Source organism: Schistocerca serialis, chromosome 9 (genome assembly GCF_023864345.2).
Source record: "Schistocerca serialis cubense isolate TAMUIC-IGC-003099 chromosome 9, iqSchSeri2.2, whole genome shotgun sequence".
In the NCBI taxonomy this organism is placed as follows: Eukaryota; Metazoa; Arthropoda; class Insecta; order Orthoptera; family Acrididae; genus Schistocerca; species Schistocerca serialis.
The window spans coordinates 44,574,554-44,597,398 of NC_064646.1; the positions used below are offsets into that span (position 1 = coordinate 44,574,554).

The 22,845-nt window shown below is 40.0% G+C and overlaps 1 protein-coding gene across 2 annotated transcripts in view; it reads right to left on the bottom strand.

Annotated features, from left to right (window-relative positions):
* Window positions 1-22,845, bottom strand: part of LOC126419189 (protein strawberry notch) — a 299,812-nt gene that overhangs the window by 268,528 nt on the left and 8,439 nt on the right. For both annotated transcript variants that reach the window (XM_050086323.1, XM_050086324.1), the window contains one exon: window positions 429-650. In XM_050086323.1, coding sequence (XP_049942280.1) covers window positions 429-650 — 222 coding nt within the window. The remainder of the gene's footprint in view (window positions 1-428; window positions 651-22,845) is intronic.

Below are 22,845 nucleotides of genomic sequence, written 5' to 3' on the forward strand. Positions count from 1 at the left end.
TGAAGAAACTGCGTGAGGATAAACAGTGAAGAATGAAACACGACAAGGCCAATGACGAAGTCTCCTGCAAGGCTGCAGCTTCTTCTCTTTTATTTTTGGGCAGCACATACTGGGGTAGAGAGAGATCTAGGGATAGGACTGGTTTTACTGTCCCCCATGTATCCCCTCACAGGAATTATTCTCTACTGCCTGTTGTTCCTACTGAGACATTTGAAAGCAAAGAGTTCTAGTTTAGTCACTGCTGTTACATTATAAATGTTAACTCTTCCACCGAGAAAATGTTCTTTAGCACAAGTGATTCCTAAATTTACATGTTTGACCAGAATGTTTCCCAATCAATAACATAGAAAAACTACTCATAGCATTTTCTCATGTCAGAGCAACAATATAACTGCAAAACATAATAAACAATGCTAAATGGAACTTACATTGCTGAAGTAATGCTGCATTCATTGCATGTTGTGGAATTCCAGCCATGCCAGGGTAAAAGCCCATATTCGGAAAGAGCCCTGGCGAGGCAAACGGAAATGGCATCTGACCGGGTCCTGCTCCAACACGAACCTTTTCGTAACCCAGTGAAGAGTTGCCTTTGGTCACCAGTCCACCAGGAAGTTTGCTGCCTGCCTGGTTCCCTGCAGCATCAGTGCTGGCTGTAAATAAAAATTACAATATGACTATTACAGAACTGTGAATTACTAGCTCAAAAGGTGCCATTACCTAATGGCGCTACTGAGCATCACATGGAACATATACTTGTAGTACAACACACTGAGAAATTTGGCTGCATACAAGCTACACAATCAAAAGACACAAAGGAGCAGGATAATGATACATTCTTCATACACTTTGCAAATGTTTCTTGTGACTTTTTTTGAAACACACTTCAGATTAACATTAAAATGCAGAACCAACTGAACTGAATTTTGAGCACCAAACAAGCTACAGTGTCCTAACCAGCCTCTCCTCACTGAGAAGGTGCTCACACGGTTACCCTTACAAAAAAACAATAAAGCAGTGTGAGCAATATTCTCCGAGCACTAGAGAATTTTTCCACAAAGCGACTATTAACTGCAGCTGCTGGCAGTATCTTGCTCCCACGACTGTCCCGCAGATAGGGAACTGACAGTTTCAGAAGGGCTGTACTTGATCTCATCAGCCCAGCCTGATTAGTAACCGAGAGGACAGACATGCCGTTACTCGTCCATGCAGGATTGTGCAGTCACATACGTACGTTGTGCTGGGAAATGAGCTCATCTGTAGCGAGGCAAGTATCCAAATGGATGCCTGGAGCACCACGAAATGCCAGCACACAGCAGCAGAGACAGGCATTCCGACACCAGAATGGCCGACAATAGGGGACCGAGGAGTGGCACAGTGTCGTCGTTCAGATGAGTTTCAGTTCTGTCTGCAACATCACAATCAACGTACCTGTGTGCAGAGGCTGTGACGAGAATAAACAGCGCTCATCAATTACTTGCGCCCACCACCTGGTGCAGTAGCGTCAGGTGTCATCAGCTACAAGACAGGCTCACTCTAGTTCACAGAGCTGGTAATATGGATAGATCCCATTACATTTGTGATGTGTCAAGGTTGGTGGCCATGCCCCATTTTCCAGATCTCCATGACGCTACCTTTCAACAAGATTACACGAGACCACATGTTGCTCATGCTGTCGTGGCCTGCCTCGAGCACAGTATGTAGGGCTGTTGCCCTGACCAGCAAGTTCTACAGATTTTTCATCCACTGACATGTCTTGTCACGGGTTACCGAGAGACTGGAATGTGGTCACTCGCCAGTTACTACAAATGCTGCAAAGAGTGCAGAACGCATGCAGAATGACATACCCATTGATTTTGTTGTTATAGTGGTGGTCTTCAGTCTCCAGCCCAGTTCAATGCAGCTCTCTACTCTATTCCATTTTGTATGAGCCTGTTCATTTTCAAATAACTATTGTCTCTTATATCCCCGCCTGAACCTGCATACTGTATGCAGGCCTTCAGCTCCATCGACAATCCCCCCCCCACTTTCCATTTTGTATGAGCCTGTTCATTTTCAAATAACTATTGTCTCTTATATCCCCGCCTGAACCTGCATACTGTATGCAGGCCTTCAGCTCCATCGACAATCCCCCCCCCCCCCCCCCCCCACTTCTATTACCAAACTGAAGATTTCTCGACACCTCAGGATCTTTCCTATCATTCAATCAATCACTTCTTTTACTCTACATATGCCATAAGTTTATTTTTTCCTGCAGTTCTTTCTTCTTGTCTGAACTGCTTATCATCCCCATTACCACTTCCATACAAAGCTACACTGCAGACAAATACCTAACACTTAAATTTAGATTAGATGTTAATTTCCTCTTTTTCAAAAATGCTTTTTGTACTGTAGCCAGTCAGTATTTATATCGTCTCTATTTCACCCATCGGAAGTTATTTGTATAGTTGAGTTTTTGTGTTTCCATTTTGTCTGAATCAAATTTATTTACTAATGTATGCGCTCTGCAAGTTACTTTCTGACTTGATGATAACTTTCTATAAGGGTAAGAAGAAAAGTATCTGCAATCAGTTTGTACTATTTACTACAAGAGGACACAATTCTCATTGATATTATTTTTCAGCGCATCCTCCTGATTACCTGTCTCCATGGCCGAGGTCGCTAAAGCACATTTGTGCAGCAGAGCTTGACCTGGGACTAGGCCGGTTCAAATCCTGTTGGTAGAAAAAATTTTCGCTTCCATTATTTGGCTGGCAAGGAGAAGCAAGGTGGTGAATTAAAATTCCCAATCACCAGACTTTCCGCCAATGACCTGGTTTACACATCAAACCTTTCCGCAGTGTCTAATGAAGTAAGTGCATCAAGCTGGGCAGCCCCCTTGGAGCTATTCGCGAGAGTAGGCTATGTGTCAGTACTGGGTTTCACCCTCCCCTTTCTCTCACCACCACCACCACCACCACCACACAACATGAATAGTCCATCACATCCCCCCCCCCCTCCCCACAAAAAAATGTTCAAATGTATGTGAAATGGGACTTAACTGCTAAGGTCATCAGTCCCTAAACTAACACACGACTTGAACCTAAATTATCCTAAGGACAAACACACACACCCATGCCCGAGGGAGGACTCGAACCTCCGCCGGGACCAGCCGCACAGTCCATGACTGCAGCGCCTTAGACCGCTCGGCTAATCCCGCGCGCCTCCCACAAATACACCCAACGCATACATGTAATATTACAAATACTGTAATGGAGCATGTTGGAAATAAATAATTCCCTCTGCTTTTCATTGCACTTAGTCCATCATTGCAAAAGCTTTCCGATACCCTCTGAAAAAAGATTTGATTGTGTACCAAGCCACGTATGCACCGCTTCCTCCACCTGTTGATCAGAGCTGAATCGATGGCCTCTAAAAGAACCTTTCAGGGGACCAAACAGACGGTAGTCCAATGGAGCGAGTTCAGGATTGTATACACGATGCTCCAACACCTCGAAATACATAAGTCCGAAAGTTTGAGATCTGTGGGTGATGCTGTGTGGACGTGCATGGTCGTGCAACAAAAGATTGCCTTTTAACATCTGCGATTTTTGCAATTTACCGGTTTCAGCTCATCTGACAGCGTATCACTGTAACGGCCACTGTTTGCTGTTGAATCTGAATTCTTTTTGACTGGAGATTCAAGGTGCTTCCCATTCCATTCTCTGGCATTTGCTCCGTGCTTCATCTCCAATGATTTACTTCAGAAAAGTTTCACATTTGTTAGCATGACTGTGCGAAGAAGGTGCTGATTTCATATGCAGAACCATGACTAATCTGCACATGATTTGCCTTTCTGTTTATCAGAATTGAGGCATGAACTTGTTCAATACTGGCATCAGTTAGGCTGTAGCTGGATGCCCTGCTCTTTCCTTATCCATCATTTGAATTGTTCAATCCATGCCACTGGTAAACACTTCACTGCGACAAACATTGTTCCCATACTGTACTCAAAGTCTTCTTTGAACTGCCACACTTTGTACACCTTCAAACTACAAAAAACATATTACAAAACACTGTCCTTCTACGGTGCAACCAGAGAATAGTGCAGCTATCTTTCGACGCTACAGTGCAAAACTGACGTGATAATGCCACAACCTACCATTGGTGAAGGCAACAATGCCATCTAGTGGCTGGTGAACACACAAAGCCATAGAGCCAACCTAAAGACAAATGCAGTAAAATTGCGAATATTTATTCCCTTACTGTCATACAAGAAATTTTAATACCAGTTCATGTATAAAGCTATTAGACATATATCCAACATCCATTCTCAAAGAGTTACAATGAGAATACATTACTGATATACCCCATCACACGGCACAAATCTCTTTACTTAACTTGTCAGCCAGTGAATTATTACTCATTGTACAAGTTCTTATATATCTACCTTACTCTCATTCTGTATTGTAATTGGATAGATAATAAAATCTGCTTACCAAGCGGTGGCAGAAAACACACATACCAAAAAGGTTTTAGTTTAGGAAGCTTTTGGAGCCTTCCGGCAGAAGGACTGAAGGGGGATTATGAGGGGAGAAGGAAAAGGACTGGAGAGATTTAGGAAAAGAGGTGGAGATAAGAAAAGTCACCCAGAACCCTGGGTCAGGGAAAGCTTACCGGACAGGATGAGAAGGAAAGATTGATTATTGCGATTCAATGGATGAGATTTGAAAACCTGAGAGCTTAAAAGTGGAAAACAGGGTAATAAGCAAGACAGAGATTACAGCTAATATATCATGAACGAGTTAACATGAGTGGAAAGCTAAATTCACTGTATGTATGTAGGAGTGGGACAGTGAATAATAGACTGGTCAGAAAATGAAACTGGCAGAAAACTCAAATGAAGTGAAGAAAGGAGAAGTTACTGTGACAAAATGCTGAGACGGAAGAAATTAATGTAAATTAAGGCCAGGTGGGTGGTGAGAAACAAGGACATTTTGTTGCAACCCATACTACAAAGACTTCCCTCCTGTATTAAAGACACCAACCACTTCCTAGATCATCTGAAATCCGTGCCCATCGTTCTCCCTCCACACACCGTACTGGTCACCACTGACGCCACCTCCCTCTATATCAACATCCCCCTCATACTTGGTTTGTCTGCTGCTGAACATTTCCTCAGGCGGTACCCATCCGATTTCAAACTATGACATCCTTCCTGCTCAATTTAATCAACTTTATACTTAACAACAACTACTCCACTTTTGAGGGGCTGACATAAAAACAGATCAGGGGTACGGCTATGGGAAGCAATATGGCTCCTTCCTACATCAACCTTTTTATGGGTCACTTGGAAGGAGCTTTCCTGGGATCTGCTAGTCTTCAACCCCTGGTTTGGTTTAGATACATTGATGACATCTTTGCCATATGGATTCATTGTGAAGCTGACCTGTTAAAATTGCTGGCATCTGTAAGTACCTTCTCCCAATTAAATTTCACATGGTCCTATTCCAAATCCCATGCCACTTTCTTGATATTGATCTCATCCTCACCGAAGGCCAGCTACACACTTCTGTCCACATTAAACCTACTAACAAACAACAGTAGTTATATTCTGATGGTTGCCATCATTTCCATGTCAAACATTCTTTTCCATACAGCCTTGGCATTTGAGGCAAACATATTTGTTTGGAAGCAGATTCTTTACCGCAATACACCACCACTCTTACCTCAGCCTTCACTGGATGAAATTACCCCACCAGCCTAGTTCAAAAGCAGATTTCCCAGACCATCACATCCAATCTGATCCCTCCAACAGACAACTTCAGAACACACCACTTGTCACTCAGTATTATCCTTGTCTTGAATGTAATAATCAGCTACCTTAACAAGGCTATGACTTCCTAAAAGTGTGTCCTGAAATGAGAGCCATTCTGTCAAGAGATTTTGCCCACCACACCTAGAATAGCTTCCAGTCACCCTCCCAATCTCCACAATATCCTTGTCAGACCCTATGCTCCTTCTGCACTCATCTCCCTACCCCTGTGACTGTCCCTGCAGCAAGACTTGCCCTATGCACCCTTCTACCACCACCTATGCAAGCCCTGTAACTGACAAAACATGTACTATCAAAGACATATACCTGTGAAATGACATGTCATATACGAGCTGTTATGTGAACACTGTTCGGGCTTTTACATTGGCATGACTGTCTCCAAGTTAACAGAGTGGATGAACAGGCATAGGCACAGGGTGTATACCAGCAACACACAATATCCTGTTGCAGAGCATGCTCTGCACCATGACAGTCATGACCAGTGCCTCTTTAACCATATGGACTATATAGATTCTTCCCCCGGACACTAGTTTCTCAGAACTCCGCAGGTGGGAACTAGCACTACAACGTGTCCTTGGTTCTCACCATCCACCTGACCTCAATTTACATTAATTCCTTCCATCTAACCATTTATTCATAGTAACTATCCCTTTCTTCACTACATTTTAGTTTTCTACATATTTTATTTTCTAACTTGTCTATGTTTTGCCGTCCCCCTCGTGCCCCTGTTATGTACAATGCACTTAGCTTCTCATTCTTATTAACTTGCGCATGATGTTGTAGCAGTAGTCTCCGTCTAACATGTTACCTTGTCTTCTACCTTTGAGCTCTCAGTCTTCCTTTCTTATCCTGTCCAGAAAATCTCCTCTGACCCGGGGTTCTGGCTGACTTTGCCAAACTCTAAAGCTCTTCCTAAACCTCTGCAGTCCTTTTCCTTCACCCCTCTTCCTCCCCCTTCCACCCTACAGCCGGAAGAAGTAGCCATTGGCTCCGAAAGCTTGCATACCTAAAACCTCCCTTACATGTTTGTTCTCCTGCTACTACTTGCTGAGTAGATTTTTTTTATCTATCCAATTACATTTTTGTACTTATATTAGCCCATGTGGTCATCATTACTTCTTATGTAATCCTTTCATCAGTCTTGTCATCAGCTGTCTTGTTCAACCTGTCACCTCTCTTCTACATTATGTGCTTGTCCTCAATGATGAGTGTTCATCGCAGGTGAGGGTATCACCTGGAGTGCCCCAGGGAAATGTGGTAGGTCTGCTGTTGTTTTCTATCTACATAAATGATCTTTTGGATGGGGTGGATAGCAATGAGCGGCTGTTTGCTGATGATGAAGCTGTGGTGTACGGGAAGGTGTGGTTGAGTGACTGTAGGAGCGTACAAGATGACTTGGACAGGATTTGTGATTGATGTAAAGAATGGCAGGTAACTCTAAATATAGATAAATGTAAATTAATGCACATGAATAGGAAAAAGAATCCCATAATGTTTGAATAATCCATTAGTAATGTAGCGCTTGACACAGTCACGTCGATTAAATATTTGGGCACAACACTGCAGAGCGATATGAAGTGGGACAAGCATGTAATGGCAGTTGTGGGGAAGGCGGATAGTTGTCTTCGGTTCATTGGTAAAATTTTGGGAAGATGTGTTTCATCTTTAAAGGAGACCACTTATAAAACACTAATACGACCTATTCTTGAGTACTGCTTGAGCGTTTGGGATCCCTATCAGGTCGGATTGAGGGAGGACATAGAAGCAATTCAGAGGCGGGCTGCTAGATTTGTTACTGGTAGGTTTGATCATCACATGAACGTAAATGCTTCAGTAGTTCAGGTGGGAGTCTCTGGAGGAAAGGAGGCGTTCTTTTTGTGAATCGCTACTGAGGAAATTTAGAGAACCAGCATTTGAGGCTGACTGCAGTACAATTTTACTGCCGCCAACTTATATTTCACAGAAAGACCACAAAGATAAGATATGAAAGAATAGGGCTCGTACAGAGGCATATAGGCACTCATTTTTCCCTCATTCTGTTGGGGAGTGGAACAGGGAGAGAAGATGCTAGCTGTGGTACGAGGTACCCTCTGCCATGCACCGTATGGTGGATTGCGGGGTATGTATCTAGATGTAGATGCTAGTGTGTTCATTTCTTTTATCTGTACTATCCAGATTAATGAACACTTTGCCCCTACTGATTTCTGTACACATAGACAAGTCTATTGTCATTCACAAATCTGCATATAACAAACTGATTATGACTCAGTATCAGTACATAGCAACACCTTCTCCCGATAGTCTTTCGCAGATTTATTTGCAAATTTGACAGCGATTTTGTTTCCCAACGTCCACTTACTTGTTAATATGTAATTCTTTCAATTTTTTGTGTGTTTGCTTTTCACCAAACTGCTTTAACTGACTTTTACTGCAGTCTCCTACATTACTTTATTGCCACACACAGTAATTTACATTTTCTCCTATGACTTTCAGTTTTTAACTTCTATCCCTTTTCATGACTTTCCCTATTGTATTTTTTCTTTTCTAATCATTTTTTCGTATTGCACAGACAACTTTTCTGTCAAGAAATTCTCATCCACTCATTACTTCTTGTTAACCATTGTCTATTCTCATGATTTTTGTACAAATTTTTTCCACGACTTTCTTCAATTTTTTTCATCTTTTTCCACTCTCTGCTTCTCATTTTTGCCATTCGCACTATTTGTGACACTCCAGTCCATCCTCTCTTGCCATGATAAATCCCATCACATATTATATCCATTCTTTTCAAAAACATGTTTTTGCACTATCAAAGCTAAGGTCTCACATTCTGTTTCTTGAAACCTGCTTGTCCCTTGGAGTTACTCCCACAGGCCTAGCTAACACTGAAAGTCCCTGTTTCTGGACGTAATCCCCCTCTACAGCACGCTCTTTTACAATTTTAAATACAACAATCCCTTACACTTATCTGACTAATCTGTGACCTATATGCCTCATCTGCCAAATTTCACTCCTCCTCCTCTCCTGCTAAATCCTGCAGTTATCTGCCCCTCATGTTTCCTTGGATGGTGTCATCCACCAAGCCAACTTCAAACTGCAACAACATACTGGACTTCACCTCAGAAAGCTATCCCACCTTCTCCTAAACTACTTCAACAGGGGTGTTTCCCTTCCTATCCCTGTGCAGCTCCCTAATCAGTCACACCACCAACCACCACTCCTCTCCTACAAACTGTGCTTGACCAACCTCCTTAACATCCCACAGCCTTCAGCACTGCCTCCTAGTCCAATAAGACCAATAATTACTCATAATCACAAGTCACAACAGTACAGTGATATCAACCTTTCACCTACAGTACTCTCCCCTCCCGTTTTATCTGTATTATCCAAGGGTCTCGCTTTCAGCCCTAAAACTGCATTTAATCATGCCGCTTTGGAGGTAATGTCAACTGGAAATATCACTTGCAATCCAATTTCAAAACCTTTCCAACAACAAACCTGACATTAAACCCTGCCTTGAACAGTTTCGACCATGATATCAATTTTATTCACCACCACTACCTCAAAATCATCCCTTACATGCCTTCCAAGAATTCCTCACATCCAGCATTGCTTCATAACCCTTCCTGAGGTCCCTGCAACATGACCCTTACCTGTCCTCTGCAGAATACCTGGCTCTGTGTTCCCTAAAGGCTGACGATTCCATCGTTATCCACCCAGCACACAAAGGTTCTACCACTGTAGTACTCGACTGACAGGAATATGTTAGTGAAGGCCTACTCCAGCTGTCTGACACCCCTACATACAGCATCTGCCATCAAGATCCCATCCCTGTGATTGAAACTGACATGCAGTCTCTCCTTAAAACCTCAGACCTCTCATAACAACTAACACCTCAATCCACAGAACTTCTTGTCCCACCCAAACCACACACCCCCACCTTTTACCTTCTTCCTAAAAGCCACAAACACTATCCTGGCCATCCTATAGTTGTAGCTTCAAAGCACCCACCAAACAGAATATCTGCCTCAGTTCATTAGTACCTGCAACCTGTAGAACAAAGACTTCCCTCCTACATTAAAGATGTCAACCATTTCCTAGATTGTCTGAAATCCATGTCCATTCCACTCCCGCCACACACCTTGCTTGTCACCATTGATGCCACATCCCTCTTATACCAACATGCCCCATGTACCTAGTCAGTCTGCTGCTGTACATTTCCTCAGTCAGCACCCACCAGATTCCAAACCTATGACATCCTTCCTGCTCAACTTAGCAACAACAACTTCATCTTTGAGGAGCAGACATACAAACAGATCAGGGGTATGGCTATGGGAACCAGGATGGCTCCTTCCTACGCCAACTTTTTCATGGATCACTTGGAGGGTCTTTCCTGGGATCCAAATGTCTTCTGCCCATGGTTTGGTTTGGGTACATCGATGACATCTTTGCCATATGGACTCAAGGTGAGGCTGACTTGTTAAAATTCCTGAAATCTCTAAATACCTTCTCCCAATTAAATTTCATATGGTCCTATTCCAAATCCCATGCCACTTTTCTTGATGCTGATCTCATCCTCACCGAAGGCCAGTTATATACTTTTGTCCACATTAAACCTACTAACAAACAACAGTACTTTCATTCTGACAGTTGTCATCACTTCCATGTCGAACGATACCTCCCCTGCAGCATTCGAGGAAAACATAACTATACACCACCTTTCCCACATCATCCTTCACTGGACATAAATACCCTACCAGCCTAGTTCAAAAGCAAATTTTCCAGACCATCACATCCAATCCTGACACTGCTGATCCCTCCAAAAAACAACTTCGGAGCACACCACTTGATACTCAGTATTATCCTGGTCTTGAACATATTAATCAGCTACTTTGACAAGGCTCTGACTTCCTAAAATCTTGCCCTGAAATGAGTTCCATTCTGTCTGAGATTTTGCCCACCACACCTAAAACAGCTTTCTGTAGCACTTCCAATCTCCGCAATATCCTTCTAAGACCCTGTGCTCCTTCTGCAGCCATCTCCCTACCCTATGGCTCCCACCCCTCTGACCGTCCCTGCTGCAAGACTTGCCCTATGCACCCTTCTATTATCTCCTGTATCAACTCTGTAAATTGCAAAATGTATACTATCGAAAGGATGGCCACCTGTGAAACGACACACTGTATACCAACACTGTTCTGCCTTTTACATCATCATGTCTACCGGTACGTTGTAAGTTAGGATGAATGGGCATAGGCCGAGGGTGTATACCAGCAACAAACAATATCCTGTAGCAGAGCATCTTCTACAACATGACTGTCATGACCTCAGAGGCTGTTTCACCACAGGCACCATCTGGATTCTTCCCTCAGACACCAATTTCTCAGAACTTTGTGGTTGGGAATTAGCACTACAGAATGTCCTCGGTTCTCGCCACCCACCTGTCTGCAATTTACAGTAATTTATTCTGTCACAGCATTTCTTCACAGTAACTACTCCTTTCTTCACTCCCTTTCAGTTTTCTACATCTTTCATTTTCTGACCTGTCTAATGTTTGCCATCCCCCTCTGCTATTATGTACAATTCACTTAGCTTTTCACTTGCATTAACTTGTTCACAATGTTTTGGCAGTAATCTCTGTCTTGCATATTACCCTGTCTTCCACTTTTAAGCTCTCTAGTTTTCAAATTTCTTCCAGTACAGTCCCAACAATTGGTCTTTCCTTCTCATCCTGACTGGTAAGTCTCCCCTGACCCAGGGTTTTGAAAATTGATTATTTTCATTGTTATAACAACTCCCATTGTGAACATTTATATTTATGAATTTTTTATCTTCATACATAAGAAACCAGAATTATTTATAGGAAATCATTTTGAAGATTTGCACCATACTAAAAACAAAGATAATTTCATGGTCCAATCCACAGATTATAAATTAAAAGTGAAAAACTTCACAGAGTGGAACTAGGTTTGCTGAAACATGTATTACATGCCATCATTGAGTAAAAAATGTTGTTATTCAGTCATGGAATTTTTAAATGGTGAAGTAGGTTTCTTAGTTGAGTATATAAACTTGTACTGATAGCTGCAAATTAAGATTAATTTCAAGGTTATTAATGACATATAACTTAGAATCAGTGATCAATTTCGTTACACTTATAGATCAAGACAGCAGCACTCTAATAGATACTCTATTTGTACAGCAAGAGGATGCACAACTAACACATTCGTTCCCTGTGATAAATGGATTATCAAGGATGCACATTTGATTAACTTACAGAATGTAGCGGGATGTACAGTTCAGAAACCATTAAGTAAAAGTGTAAGGTCGCTCAACCCAATACCTACAGAGCACTTCAGAGAAAATTTTAAGAAATGTTAGTAGGGGAGACTTAAATGCTGAGTGTATAAGCGGACAAAGAAAAAAATAATAATAATAATAATAATAGTAATTCCCCAGAGTTTTCCTGGTTAAAAATACACTTTTTCCACTTGAAAATACTCTGCTCCCATGGTGAAAAATACACTTTCTCCCTGATAAGTGGCAGTATACTTTCCCCTGGAGTTGTAAAAATATCAATCCTTTGAATGGTAAAGGTTTTACACATGACATGGAACTTCAGAGAATTAAAAAACTCAGCAAAAAAAGTTCTGTAGAGACCTGTGATGTGCACCAACATATACGCTGTGAATTTTCATTTGACAATATGCTGCATATGTTTCTATTCGTATTACGAAAGTACGGATTCGAAACAGCACGTCAGTTTCCGAACCATTGAAATCAAGATTGAAATGCAATTTTGTACACCGGTCATCGCTCATTTCACCTGATCTCATCAGCCAATGACAGCAGATATTCAGGGCACAGGACACGTGACATAGTCAGCCAATAGTAACATCAATGTTAAGTAGTGTGAACACACAAATAGGAAAAGTTAACAGTTTAAATTTAAGTACATAGCTACAAGAAAAGTTAAGCTTTCACATATTATATTGGTCTTTTTTTGCGTATGTTACACTTTAAGATACATCAGACAAATGCACCAGTAAAATTTTAAATAATGACATTAATGAGTGGTCTTCTGGGCTCAAAATTCTTCTTAGTGGCTAGTCCTCAATGTGCTAAGTTTTAAATGAGGGTCAAATGCTCTGTGATTTAAGAAATTCACTGCATATTCACACATGTAACATAATTCATCCTGTGTAAAAGGAAATTCACTATGAAACTAACACTTTTCAAAGCACCATTCGCAATATCATTCCACGACCTGTTAGAAATAGCTTCGTTTCAGCATTTGCCAGAGCGTGCCAGAAAGAAGGCGTTACTGCACTTGGGCAGCTATGATCACATAGAAAGCCCATACGTTCGTACATATATGGTATTAAGAGATATTATATGACGCCATAAAAGAAATAGGATATTCCAAGAGTGTCGGAATTTCGTACACCGTACTAACACGCACAATTCAGCTTAAAGTGCACATTCATGTGTCCAAATTCACAATGAAGTAAGCCCCAACCTGATATCAAAATTTCAATGCTGTTTTTGAGATGCAAATTTTCTTGCAGTACCAGTACTGTACTACCTCATGTTTGGTTCTTTATTGTGGCATAATGCCACCCATGCCAGAAGATAAAAATCTGCACTTGAAATTCAGTGAACAGTTGAAACTAGCCGATAGCGCAGAATGAAACACTTCGTTTCTAATAAACTGACTGCCTCTGGGGAAAAGATTAATAAAAGCCACATTTATTTAGCAAACCGACAAAAATAACATCATTGTCCTGCAAGACGACTGACTGCCAAAAAACGTGGAAATAAAATAAAATCAGAAAACAACTAATAACATATGTTAGCCTTCTGTAATAATGTGAACGTACTTTAATTCACTTGATAGCTCCCACCCTCAGAAATCTGTTTTGTTTTCGTTTGATGTGAGAAGTGTAAACAAAGAGGAAGCAGCAAAATCACTAAACACAAACATGGCTTATGTGGAGACTAACCCCTCCCCACTACAACCCAGACCGCTATGCGAATGCAGTAATTGGCAGCCCAGGCGCGCCAGAAAAATTTTCCAAGTAGCATCTGGCTGCTTGTTGCTGCTGCTGATAGGGCTAACAGCCACACTTCAAGTAGCCGAAAGTGAGAGAAGGTACTGCCCACAGGCAACTCGAATGCGCGTACACGTGAGCCCGCGGGCAGCTGCTCAGACGAACTTATGTAAAAAGTTGTGACATCAAGCTCGTCAGCAGCAGTTTACTGTTATGAAGTATTCCATAGTCTTCTTGCTAAAACCTTAGACGCAGTTTGCTGTTTATGTTCTTACCAGTGAAAATAACAAAAATTTAACTGAAGTCTAAAACAACGAAAAATTTCCGGAATCCTAAAAAAAAAAAAAAAAAAAAAAATCGCCGGATTTTTTCCGGTTTTCTCCCAGATGAAAAAATTCCTAGGTTTTTTTCCGAATTTCCCAGAGGGTATACACCCTGATATAAAGAACCAAATACTAATGATAAATGCAACCTATTTCATAATAAATTTATACCCCTTTTTTAACAATGTTGACCAAAAAAATTTACTAAATGTAACACCATGCAGTTTTCAAAGAAAAGATTATTACAGATATTAAAATGTCTTCAGAAAGAAATAGAAAACTGTTGACACACAAGAATTAGTAAAGAACCAGAAGCAATTTTACATTATAAAAATTATTGTAACATACCAAGAAAAGATGTCAGAAAAATCAAGAAATATGTATGTTATGGAATTAACAACTTGGGCAATAAAATCAAATCAACATGGAATGTTGTTAGAAGGGAGACAGGAAAAGTAACCACTGGGGTAGGTAGTATTACTATTAAAAAGAATGATACCATCTTGACCAAGAGTACACAAGTAGCTAATAGATTTAACAACCATTTCTTAAGTGTACGTGAAAACACTGGTGCAAATAGTTCACAAGAAAAAGCTAAGCCATATATGGAAGAGTCAGTTCTGAGCAATCTTACCCACATTAATTTTCACATAACAACCTCTTGTGAAATAAGGAAAATCATTAAATATTTGAAAAATAAATGTTCTATTGGAGTAGATGACATCTCTAACGAGATATTAAAACAATGGGGAGCAGTTATAGCTCATGTTCTGAGTCACATACATACATAATCAACTCAAAGAGACAGGTTAAAATATGCCATTGTCAAGCCTCTCAACAAAAGAGGAGGCACCACAGATGTCAAAAATAACCAGCCAGTATCCCTGCTTACAGCATTTTCAAAAATCATCAAGAAAGTAATGTACCCAAAAGTGGTTAGCCATTTCAACAGTAATGGGACACTTAGTAAATCACAATTCGGATTTCAAATATCCTGTTCCACTGAGACAGCAACATACAATTCCACTGCCCACATCGTAGTCTTTAAACAGTAAAATATCACCTATAAGAATTTTGTGCGACTTATGCAAAGCACTTGATTGTGTGAACTGTGAAATTATGTTACAGAAAGTACAATTCTATGGTATAAATGGAACAGCATATGAGTGGTTGAAGTCATATCTACAGAACAGGAAGCAAAAAGTTTCTTTATACGGTTAAGTGATTTAAGGAAGTTTGCCACTTCATCTAACTGTGATGAAATTACATTAGGTGTACCAGACGGTTATGACCTCCCTACTCATCTGAAAGACAAAGCTAAACTGACATTGTTTGCTGGTGATACAAGCATCATTATTAATCCAGTAAAGGAAACTCCAATAGAAAATGATACAAATAATGCCTTCGGAAAAGTTATTAATTGGTTTTCTGTGAATGGACTTACTCTGAACATAGAAAAAACACAGTATATCCAATTTTCTGCTGCAAGGATCACAGTTCCTTCAATAAATATAACACACCTACAGAAGTCAGTAGCAAGGGTGGAGCATGTTAAGTTCCTGAGCAAACATACAGATGAGAATCGTTCTTGGGCAAACATACAGATGAGAATCGTAACTGGAAAATTCATATTTTGGATCTACTGAAGTGACTAGGATCAGCAACATTTGCAATCAGAATAATTGCCAATTTTAAGGACACAGAAATTAGCAAGCTAACATACTTTGCATACTGTCACTCTCTAATGTCATACAGAATAAAATTTTGGGCAACTCAAAGCTTATGCAAAAAGTATTCACTGCTCAAAAGAAAGTGGTTAGAATAATGTGTGGGGCTCATAGTCGCACATCTTGTAGGCATCTGTTTTAAAGGTTAGGAATTCTTACAACAGCCTCACAGTACATTTACTCAGAAATGAAATTTGATCTCAACAACATGGACCAGTTTAAAAATCAACAGTGACATTCACAATTATAACACCAGAAGAAAGAAAGACTTACACTATCCTCTACTTAAGCTGTCTTTACCACAGAATGGGGTAAAATATGCTGCTGTAAAAATTTTCAATAAATTACCAGATGAAATAAAATGTCTGACAGACAGCAGTAACAGTTTCAAAAACAAATTTAAATCATATCTCCTTGACAACTCCTATATCACAGATGAATTCTTGAATAGGAATAAATAAATCTATAGGTATAATATAGGCATTTTGTGCCATTAAAGAGAATGGGGTAGGTAATAAAAATTTTAAGCTTTAAAAGGGGGGAAAAAGTCTTGATTCATGTGTGCATTTCTTGTGCACTTGACACGTTCCACATCATAACGGTTACCGTGAGATTGATCAATGGAACACATAACTAACTAACTGCATGTGTCTCAATTATATTATGCATTAAACCAATGATTTATGGTGTACATACTGAGATAGTAAAATTCTGATTCTGAGGGTGTGTAATATTGTTGTACTGCACTTCACAGAAGATACTTATTCAATGGAAGGTGGTTAGCCGGTGCTACTGATTACTGTACTTTACAATCTAACATGTAAATCCTGACTACATCTTGATTAAAATTTCTGATTAACTGGGACTGCATGAGTTTCTATAATCACAGTCCTCAAATCATGTGTGAATTGTTGCTGATGTGTCAAAACAAAGCTTCGGCTCACTTCCATTGTTAAAGTTCCACAATAGCTAACACACTGTTAGTATGAGCCACACCTGTTCATTTGTCATCAAACAAAGTGAGCACTGTCATATTCTGTCCACATAGGTAGCCATACATGGCAGGCTCCCTTTTTGTATAAGCCATGATCGAGGCGCAGCCAATAGCCATTGTGATTACACTGTAATGGCATATGACTGATGTAATTAACAAGTAATTTTACATGGGATTCTGTATCACCAGGGAGATTCCATGGTAACTCATGTTACATTTTGAGATCAATGTTATATAATGTTGGCTTTTTTCCATAAACCCATATTTGCTTTTGCAAATCATCATTATAAATTGTGTTTTTCAGGCAAGGATCTTGAATTGTTATTTAAGCAGGAAAAAAGCATTAAAATTAAAGAACAAGAATGTAATTTATGTTGTGACTCATGTTACAAATTTGGGGCATCCTATTCCTAATGTACATTTTAGGTCAAAAGTGATCTTGAACTATTAGGAGTATGGATCTGGCTTTTATCACAGAAAATGTATATTAGGTTGGCATTCAAATGACACAGTCACCAATTTCTAAAAATATTTGTACCACATGAAATTTTGTAATATTTTGAAAAAAGGCGCGTGACTCAATGTTACGTGACCCATGTTACTTGCTATTTATTGTTGGAAAAAGTTTTTTCCTGCAAGCAGAGATATGAAAATACGACATTATGTACCAAATAAGATAAATTTAACATTAACATTTCACTTCTTAAACACTATTAAAAATTATAAGTGTGTGACATCTGGGAAAATAAACTGTAAATTCAGTTTGAAAGTCAGAGAACTGAAAATATCCTCTTGCACCGACAACATCAAGTGGATTAATTGTCTATATAATTTCATCACATTTTACAGGCCATTTCCAATTGTGACCAGCATGCTCTGTTGCACTGATTAAGTAAGAATTTCCCAAAACTGCACAAACGTCTCCAGCATTGAACATTGAATTTAGAACCATATTCTACTTTGTACCACTCTCCAATTTTCACATGTTCTATAGTTTCTTAAGTATGGAGACAGCAGATTTGTTTGTAATACTCTTTTCTTGTAGTGAATGCAGTGAATGTTTTTTATATTTGGTACTGATGGTGCTGAAGAAAATATTTAAGCCAGATTAAGTTGATTCCTTGAAATTCATCGATAGACATAAAAAAACCTTCATAGTTGTGGTACTTGCAGCTGCCTAAGCAATAGTTAATGCATCATCTACTATGAATTTTCACTTTTTTACTATAGTCCACATTTGACGTTCCGCAACTGCACCAATTCCATCTACAGTTCCTTTACCATGGGATGCAGCAAACAAGTTCCAATAAATTTCCACATTATGGAATGAATGAAGCAGTAATATATTTTTTTTATAAATTGTGAAACAGATCCATCTGACCAGACTGAAACTACCTTCACATTTCCAGATATAACTGACAGTACCTTGCTAATGTATGCAATTGCAGTATCCTTGGAGTGGTTTAAGTTGTCTGTAGCAAAACAACTGAGTGGCGAGAACCTGAATGCCACAGTGAAAATACTAACTTGCGCTTGTGCCCAATCGGCACTTTGCCCCTAATCTTGATGAAACATGGGTATAATTTTCAGCACAATCAATACGCAACAGTATAAACTCCTTAGAATCTTGGCTCAGAACCATTTCCTTTTGCTGATAATCTGATGCATACTGAGCTCTATTTGTATTTCAATGAAGCAGAAACTGAGAAATTGTGGAAACTATGTATTTCACTATATCAGCTGTAAAGCCTTCTTCCTTGACTTTAATAATTTTAAAGCTATTTTCTTCCATCTTCCAAACATACCATGATAAATTAACAATTTCTAGCTCATCAATTTTATAGCTTTGTTGAAACCTCTATCATTTCAACCTGTGTTACATTCATTACACCAACAAAGCTCACTTCGTGGCTAGCATATAATGGTTGATACAAACATGTTGCTGTAAGCTGGAATGTTATCTTTCTTATGAAGGCTGCTGATAACATTCATGAAATTTACACGGTATTTACACACAAACATATGTTATGAGGTAGTTTGCTGCTTAATTGAACATGTAGTGGGCGTACTTCTGCAAACTTGGATTTCCCAATTTTAACTTCAGGGTGTTCCTGTTTGAATATCTCATATGTTTCCATGATGGACATGACTAAGTGACGAATATGAACTGCCTTTTTCTCATTATTTTCTCTAATTACTATTGTGTGCATCCTGCCAGGTGACTGGTGACAAAGTCATCACGACAGCAGAAACCAGTATCAAGTCTCTATTTTCAAAACCAAGGCCTCTACTTTGTGGATTACTGCCTTGACTGGGTCTTTCAGACTTTCCACCTGATGAATTTCCACACAAGTCACTGAACAACGCATAAACAACGACTTTACGTTGTGGTGAAGAGGGCAAGAAACAACTGGCTCGAGCTATGGCTTTACGCAGAGCACTGTGCGACTTTTTCTAGCTCTCTCCCTAGTTTTACCTCTTCTTTCTTATAATAAGAGTTGTTGCTTATGTTGACTCAACTGTAGAAACTTTTGTTTCTGCTTCTGCTGGCTTTTTCTAACTTCTTCCAGATGCTGCTTCTGAAGTTCTTATATTTTCCATCACCCTTTGACTTTTCCCTCCTCCTACTCAGTCTTTCTGCTGCTGCATGTCATGAGCATGCTCTTCTTCTAACCTTAAAATAAAACTGTGACTCAGATTATGTGACTCATGTTACACATTTAATTTTCTGTTTTTACAATATTGGCTGAAACTGGGAAATTTTTAGTAGTGATATTATTTACACATTCACACAAAGAAGTAAATTACTGAACAAGATGAAGTTATCTCTAACATCCCTCTTGATATAAAAACTTAATTACATGAAAGTGACCCAAGTTACAAGAAAGTTCATTCTGTTGTATTATATTATTTATCCAAGCCTATAACTTACCTGCTTAAGTTTTATACTCTTCATGCAGTACATCAGCGTATGTAACAGTAATAAACATGTCAAAAAAAGTTTTGCATCACCTCAGTTCCGAGAGTTCTGGAACCTATACAGAAAATTGGAATAGCGATCAACATAAACATCATTTCCGTCCTTTTTATTGGTCATGAAAACCACACATTGCATGTTGTACCACCGTACAGTGCGACCTTCAGAGGTGGTAGTCCAGACTGCTGTACACATCGGTACCTCTAATACCCAGTAGCACGTCCTCTTACATTGATGCATGCCTGTATTAATCGTGGCATACTATCCACAAGTTCATCAAGGCACTATTGGTCCTGATTGTCCCAACCCTCAATGGCAATTCGGCATAGATCCCTCAGAGTGGTTGGTAGGTCACATTGTCCATAAACAGCCCTTTTCAATCTATCCCAGGCATATTCGATAGGGTTCATGTCTGGAGACATGCTGGCCACTCTAGTCGAGCGATGTCATTACCCTCAAGGAAGTCATTCACAAGATGCGCGCAATAGGGGTGCAAATTGATGTCCATGAAGACGAATGCCTTGCCAATATGTTGCCGATATGGTTGCACTATCGTTCGGAGGATGGCATTCACGTATCATACAGCCGCTACGGCGCCCTCCATGAACACCAGCGGCGTACGTCAGCCCCACATAATGCCACCCCAAAACAGTAGGCAACTTCCACCTTGCTGCACTCGCTGCAGTGTGTGTCTAAGGTGTTCAGCCTGACCGGGTTGCCTCCGACGAAGGCATATGCAACACTCATCAGTGAAGAGAACGAGATGCCAATCCTGAGTGGTCCATTCGGCATGTTGTTTGGCCCATCTGTGCCGTACTGCATGGTGTTGTGGTTCCAAAGATGGACCTCGCCATGGACGTCAGGAGTGAAGTCATGCATCATGCAGCCTATTGTGTGCAGTTTGAGTCATAACACAAAGTCCTGTGGCTGCACAAAAAGCATTATTCAACATGGTGGCGTTGCTGTCAGGGTTCCTCCAAGCCACAATCCGTAGGTAGTGGTCATGCACTGCAGTAGTAGCCCTTGGGCAGCCTAAGTAAGGCATGTCATGGACAGTTCCTGTCTCTCTGTACCTCTTCCATGCCCGAACAATATCACTTTCGTTCACTCCGTGATGTCTGGACACTTCCCTTGCTGAGAGCCCTTCCTGGCACAAAGTAACAATGCGGATGCGATCGAACCATGGTATTGACCATCTAGGCATAGCTGAACTAAGGACAACACAAGGCGTGTACCTCCTTCCTGGTGGAATGACTGGAACTGATTGGCTGTCGGACCCCCTCCGTCTAATAGGTACTGCTCATGCATGGTTGTTTACATCTTTGGGTGGGTTTAGTGACATATCTGAACAGTCAAAGGGACTGTGTCTTGATACAATATCCACAGGAGTTCTGGGAACCAGAGTAATGCAAAACTTTTTTTTGGTGTGTGTAAATAATGATATGCTAATTCGTACCTGCCTATTAGTTGAAATGAAGGTCCAAAATCTCAAGTAATTCACACTCGTCACATGAAAAATATATGGCCTTATAAAAATGGCTACAAATTATGGAGGGAAAGCAATAATGGGCCACAAACCATTGTTGCCATACAGTAGAAGGTCCAGCCTTTTCAAAAAATATATAAAAAGTAACAAATTTTAAACTTTTAAAAATCTTAAGTGTGTCCTACTTCGCCTGGAATATCCCCACACCACTCAAAATTCGTAAGTTCATAACAGTGCTTACAGACACATACATTATCATGGAAAGTCTAAAATATCATGTTCGCTTCGAAATACAGGTAAATCTCGTTACACACAATAGTTACGTTCCGCCAAATTGTCACACATGCAGAAGTTGCATAAATCAAGAGTCAATTAATATGTAAAATATGGGGATAGGTTCTATTTACTCACATATTGAGTTTAAAATTGCAAAGTTTTTTAATATTTTTACCAAAAATAACCATTACCTTAGCAAATAACATTTTACTACAAAATTTATAGATTTTTTAAAAAAAACACTGCAACACAAAATAATACACCAAAACCATCATTCCTTCTCCAACAAACTCTCAGCACACTCTTTTCAAAACCTTTTAGTCTCCTAGGATTTTAAAAGTGGTAGATAATAAGGGGTTTTAATTTGCAATTCCCTACAGCACTTCCCTTGAAAACAAGAGTCATAGTGTTTTGGCAGCGTTCCATGCAGGTGCTGTTTTTTCTTCAATAGTAATGAATGTGCAGCTCGGCATTTGTTTCCAGAATTAGCCTGAAAATCTGCTCTGCAGTACAGTCTTTTTCTCTCACAATTTCTTTAAAGCAATTTTTATATTTCTCTGCTCTGCCTTCTCCTGTCATCTTAATCTAGTGAAAACGATGCTTGAACTGATTGAACCAACCAGAGCTGGCCAAGAAAGATGCTGGATCATCCTTTACTTTCGTCAAATCTGTATAAGAGCTCTTGACTTTAGTTTGAGTAGCAGCTCCAGAGAGAGGCAAATGTTGTTGGTTGTGGTGTTCAATCCAATGGCTTTGCATTTTTTCCATTCTTTCCATAGTTGCTGAGGGAGATTCGGTCCTCTAGTCGTACTTAAGTCAGTTAACGATTGAGAAGTTTTTCGAAATGATTCTGCGCTGTCACGAACAGTTCTCACAAGTCCCAAAGCACAATGAGTGTCAATAATGCACTTACCTTTCACACAGTGACCCAAAGCTCTCTCTTTGTTTCTAATGTCTACAACTTTCATACATGCTTCTTTCCCCCGACAGGCAAAGTTTCTTCCCTTTACGCTGATATTTTAAATACAGATCCCATCCAGTGCATCTTCACAGTTCTGACAGTTCAATTCTGGACAAATACGACAGGGGACGTGCGTTGAGATGCTCTAATGCATTTCTACTTACATGTACTGTTAAAAGGTAGCAGCACTGGACTTAAAATTAAAATCACATCTACGCGAAAATGCAGATAGCAAATC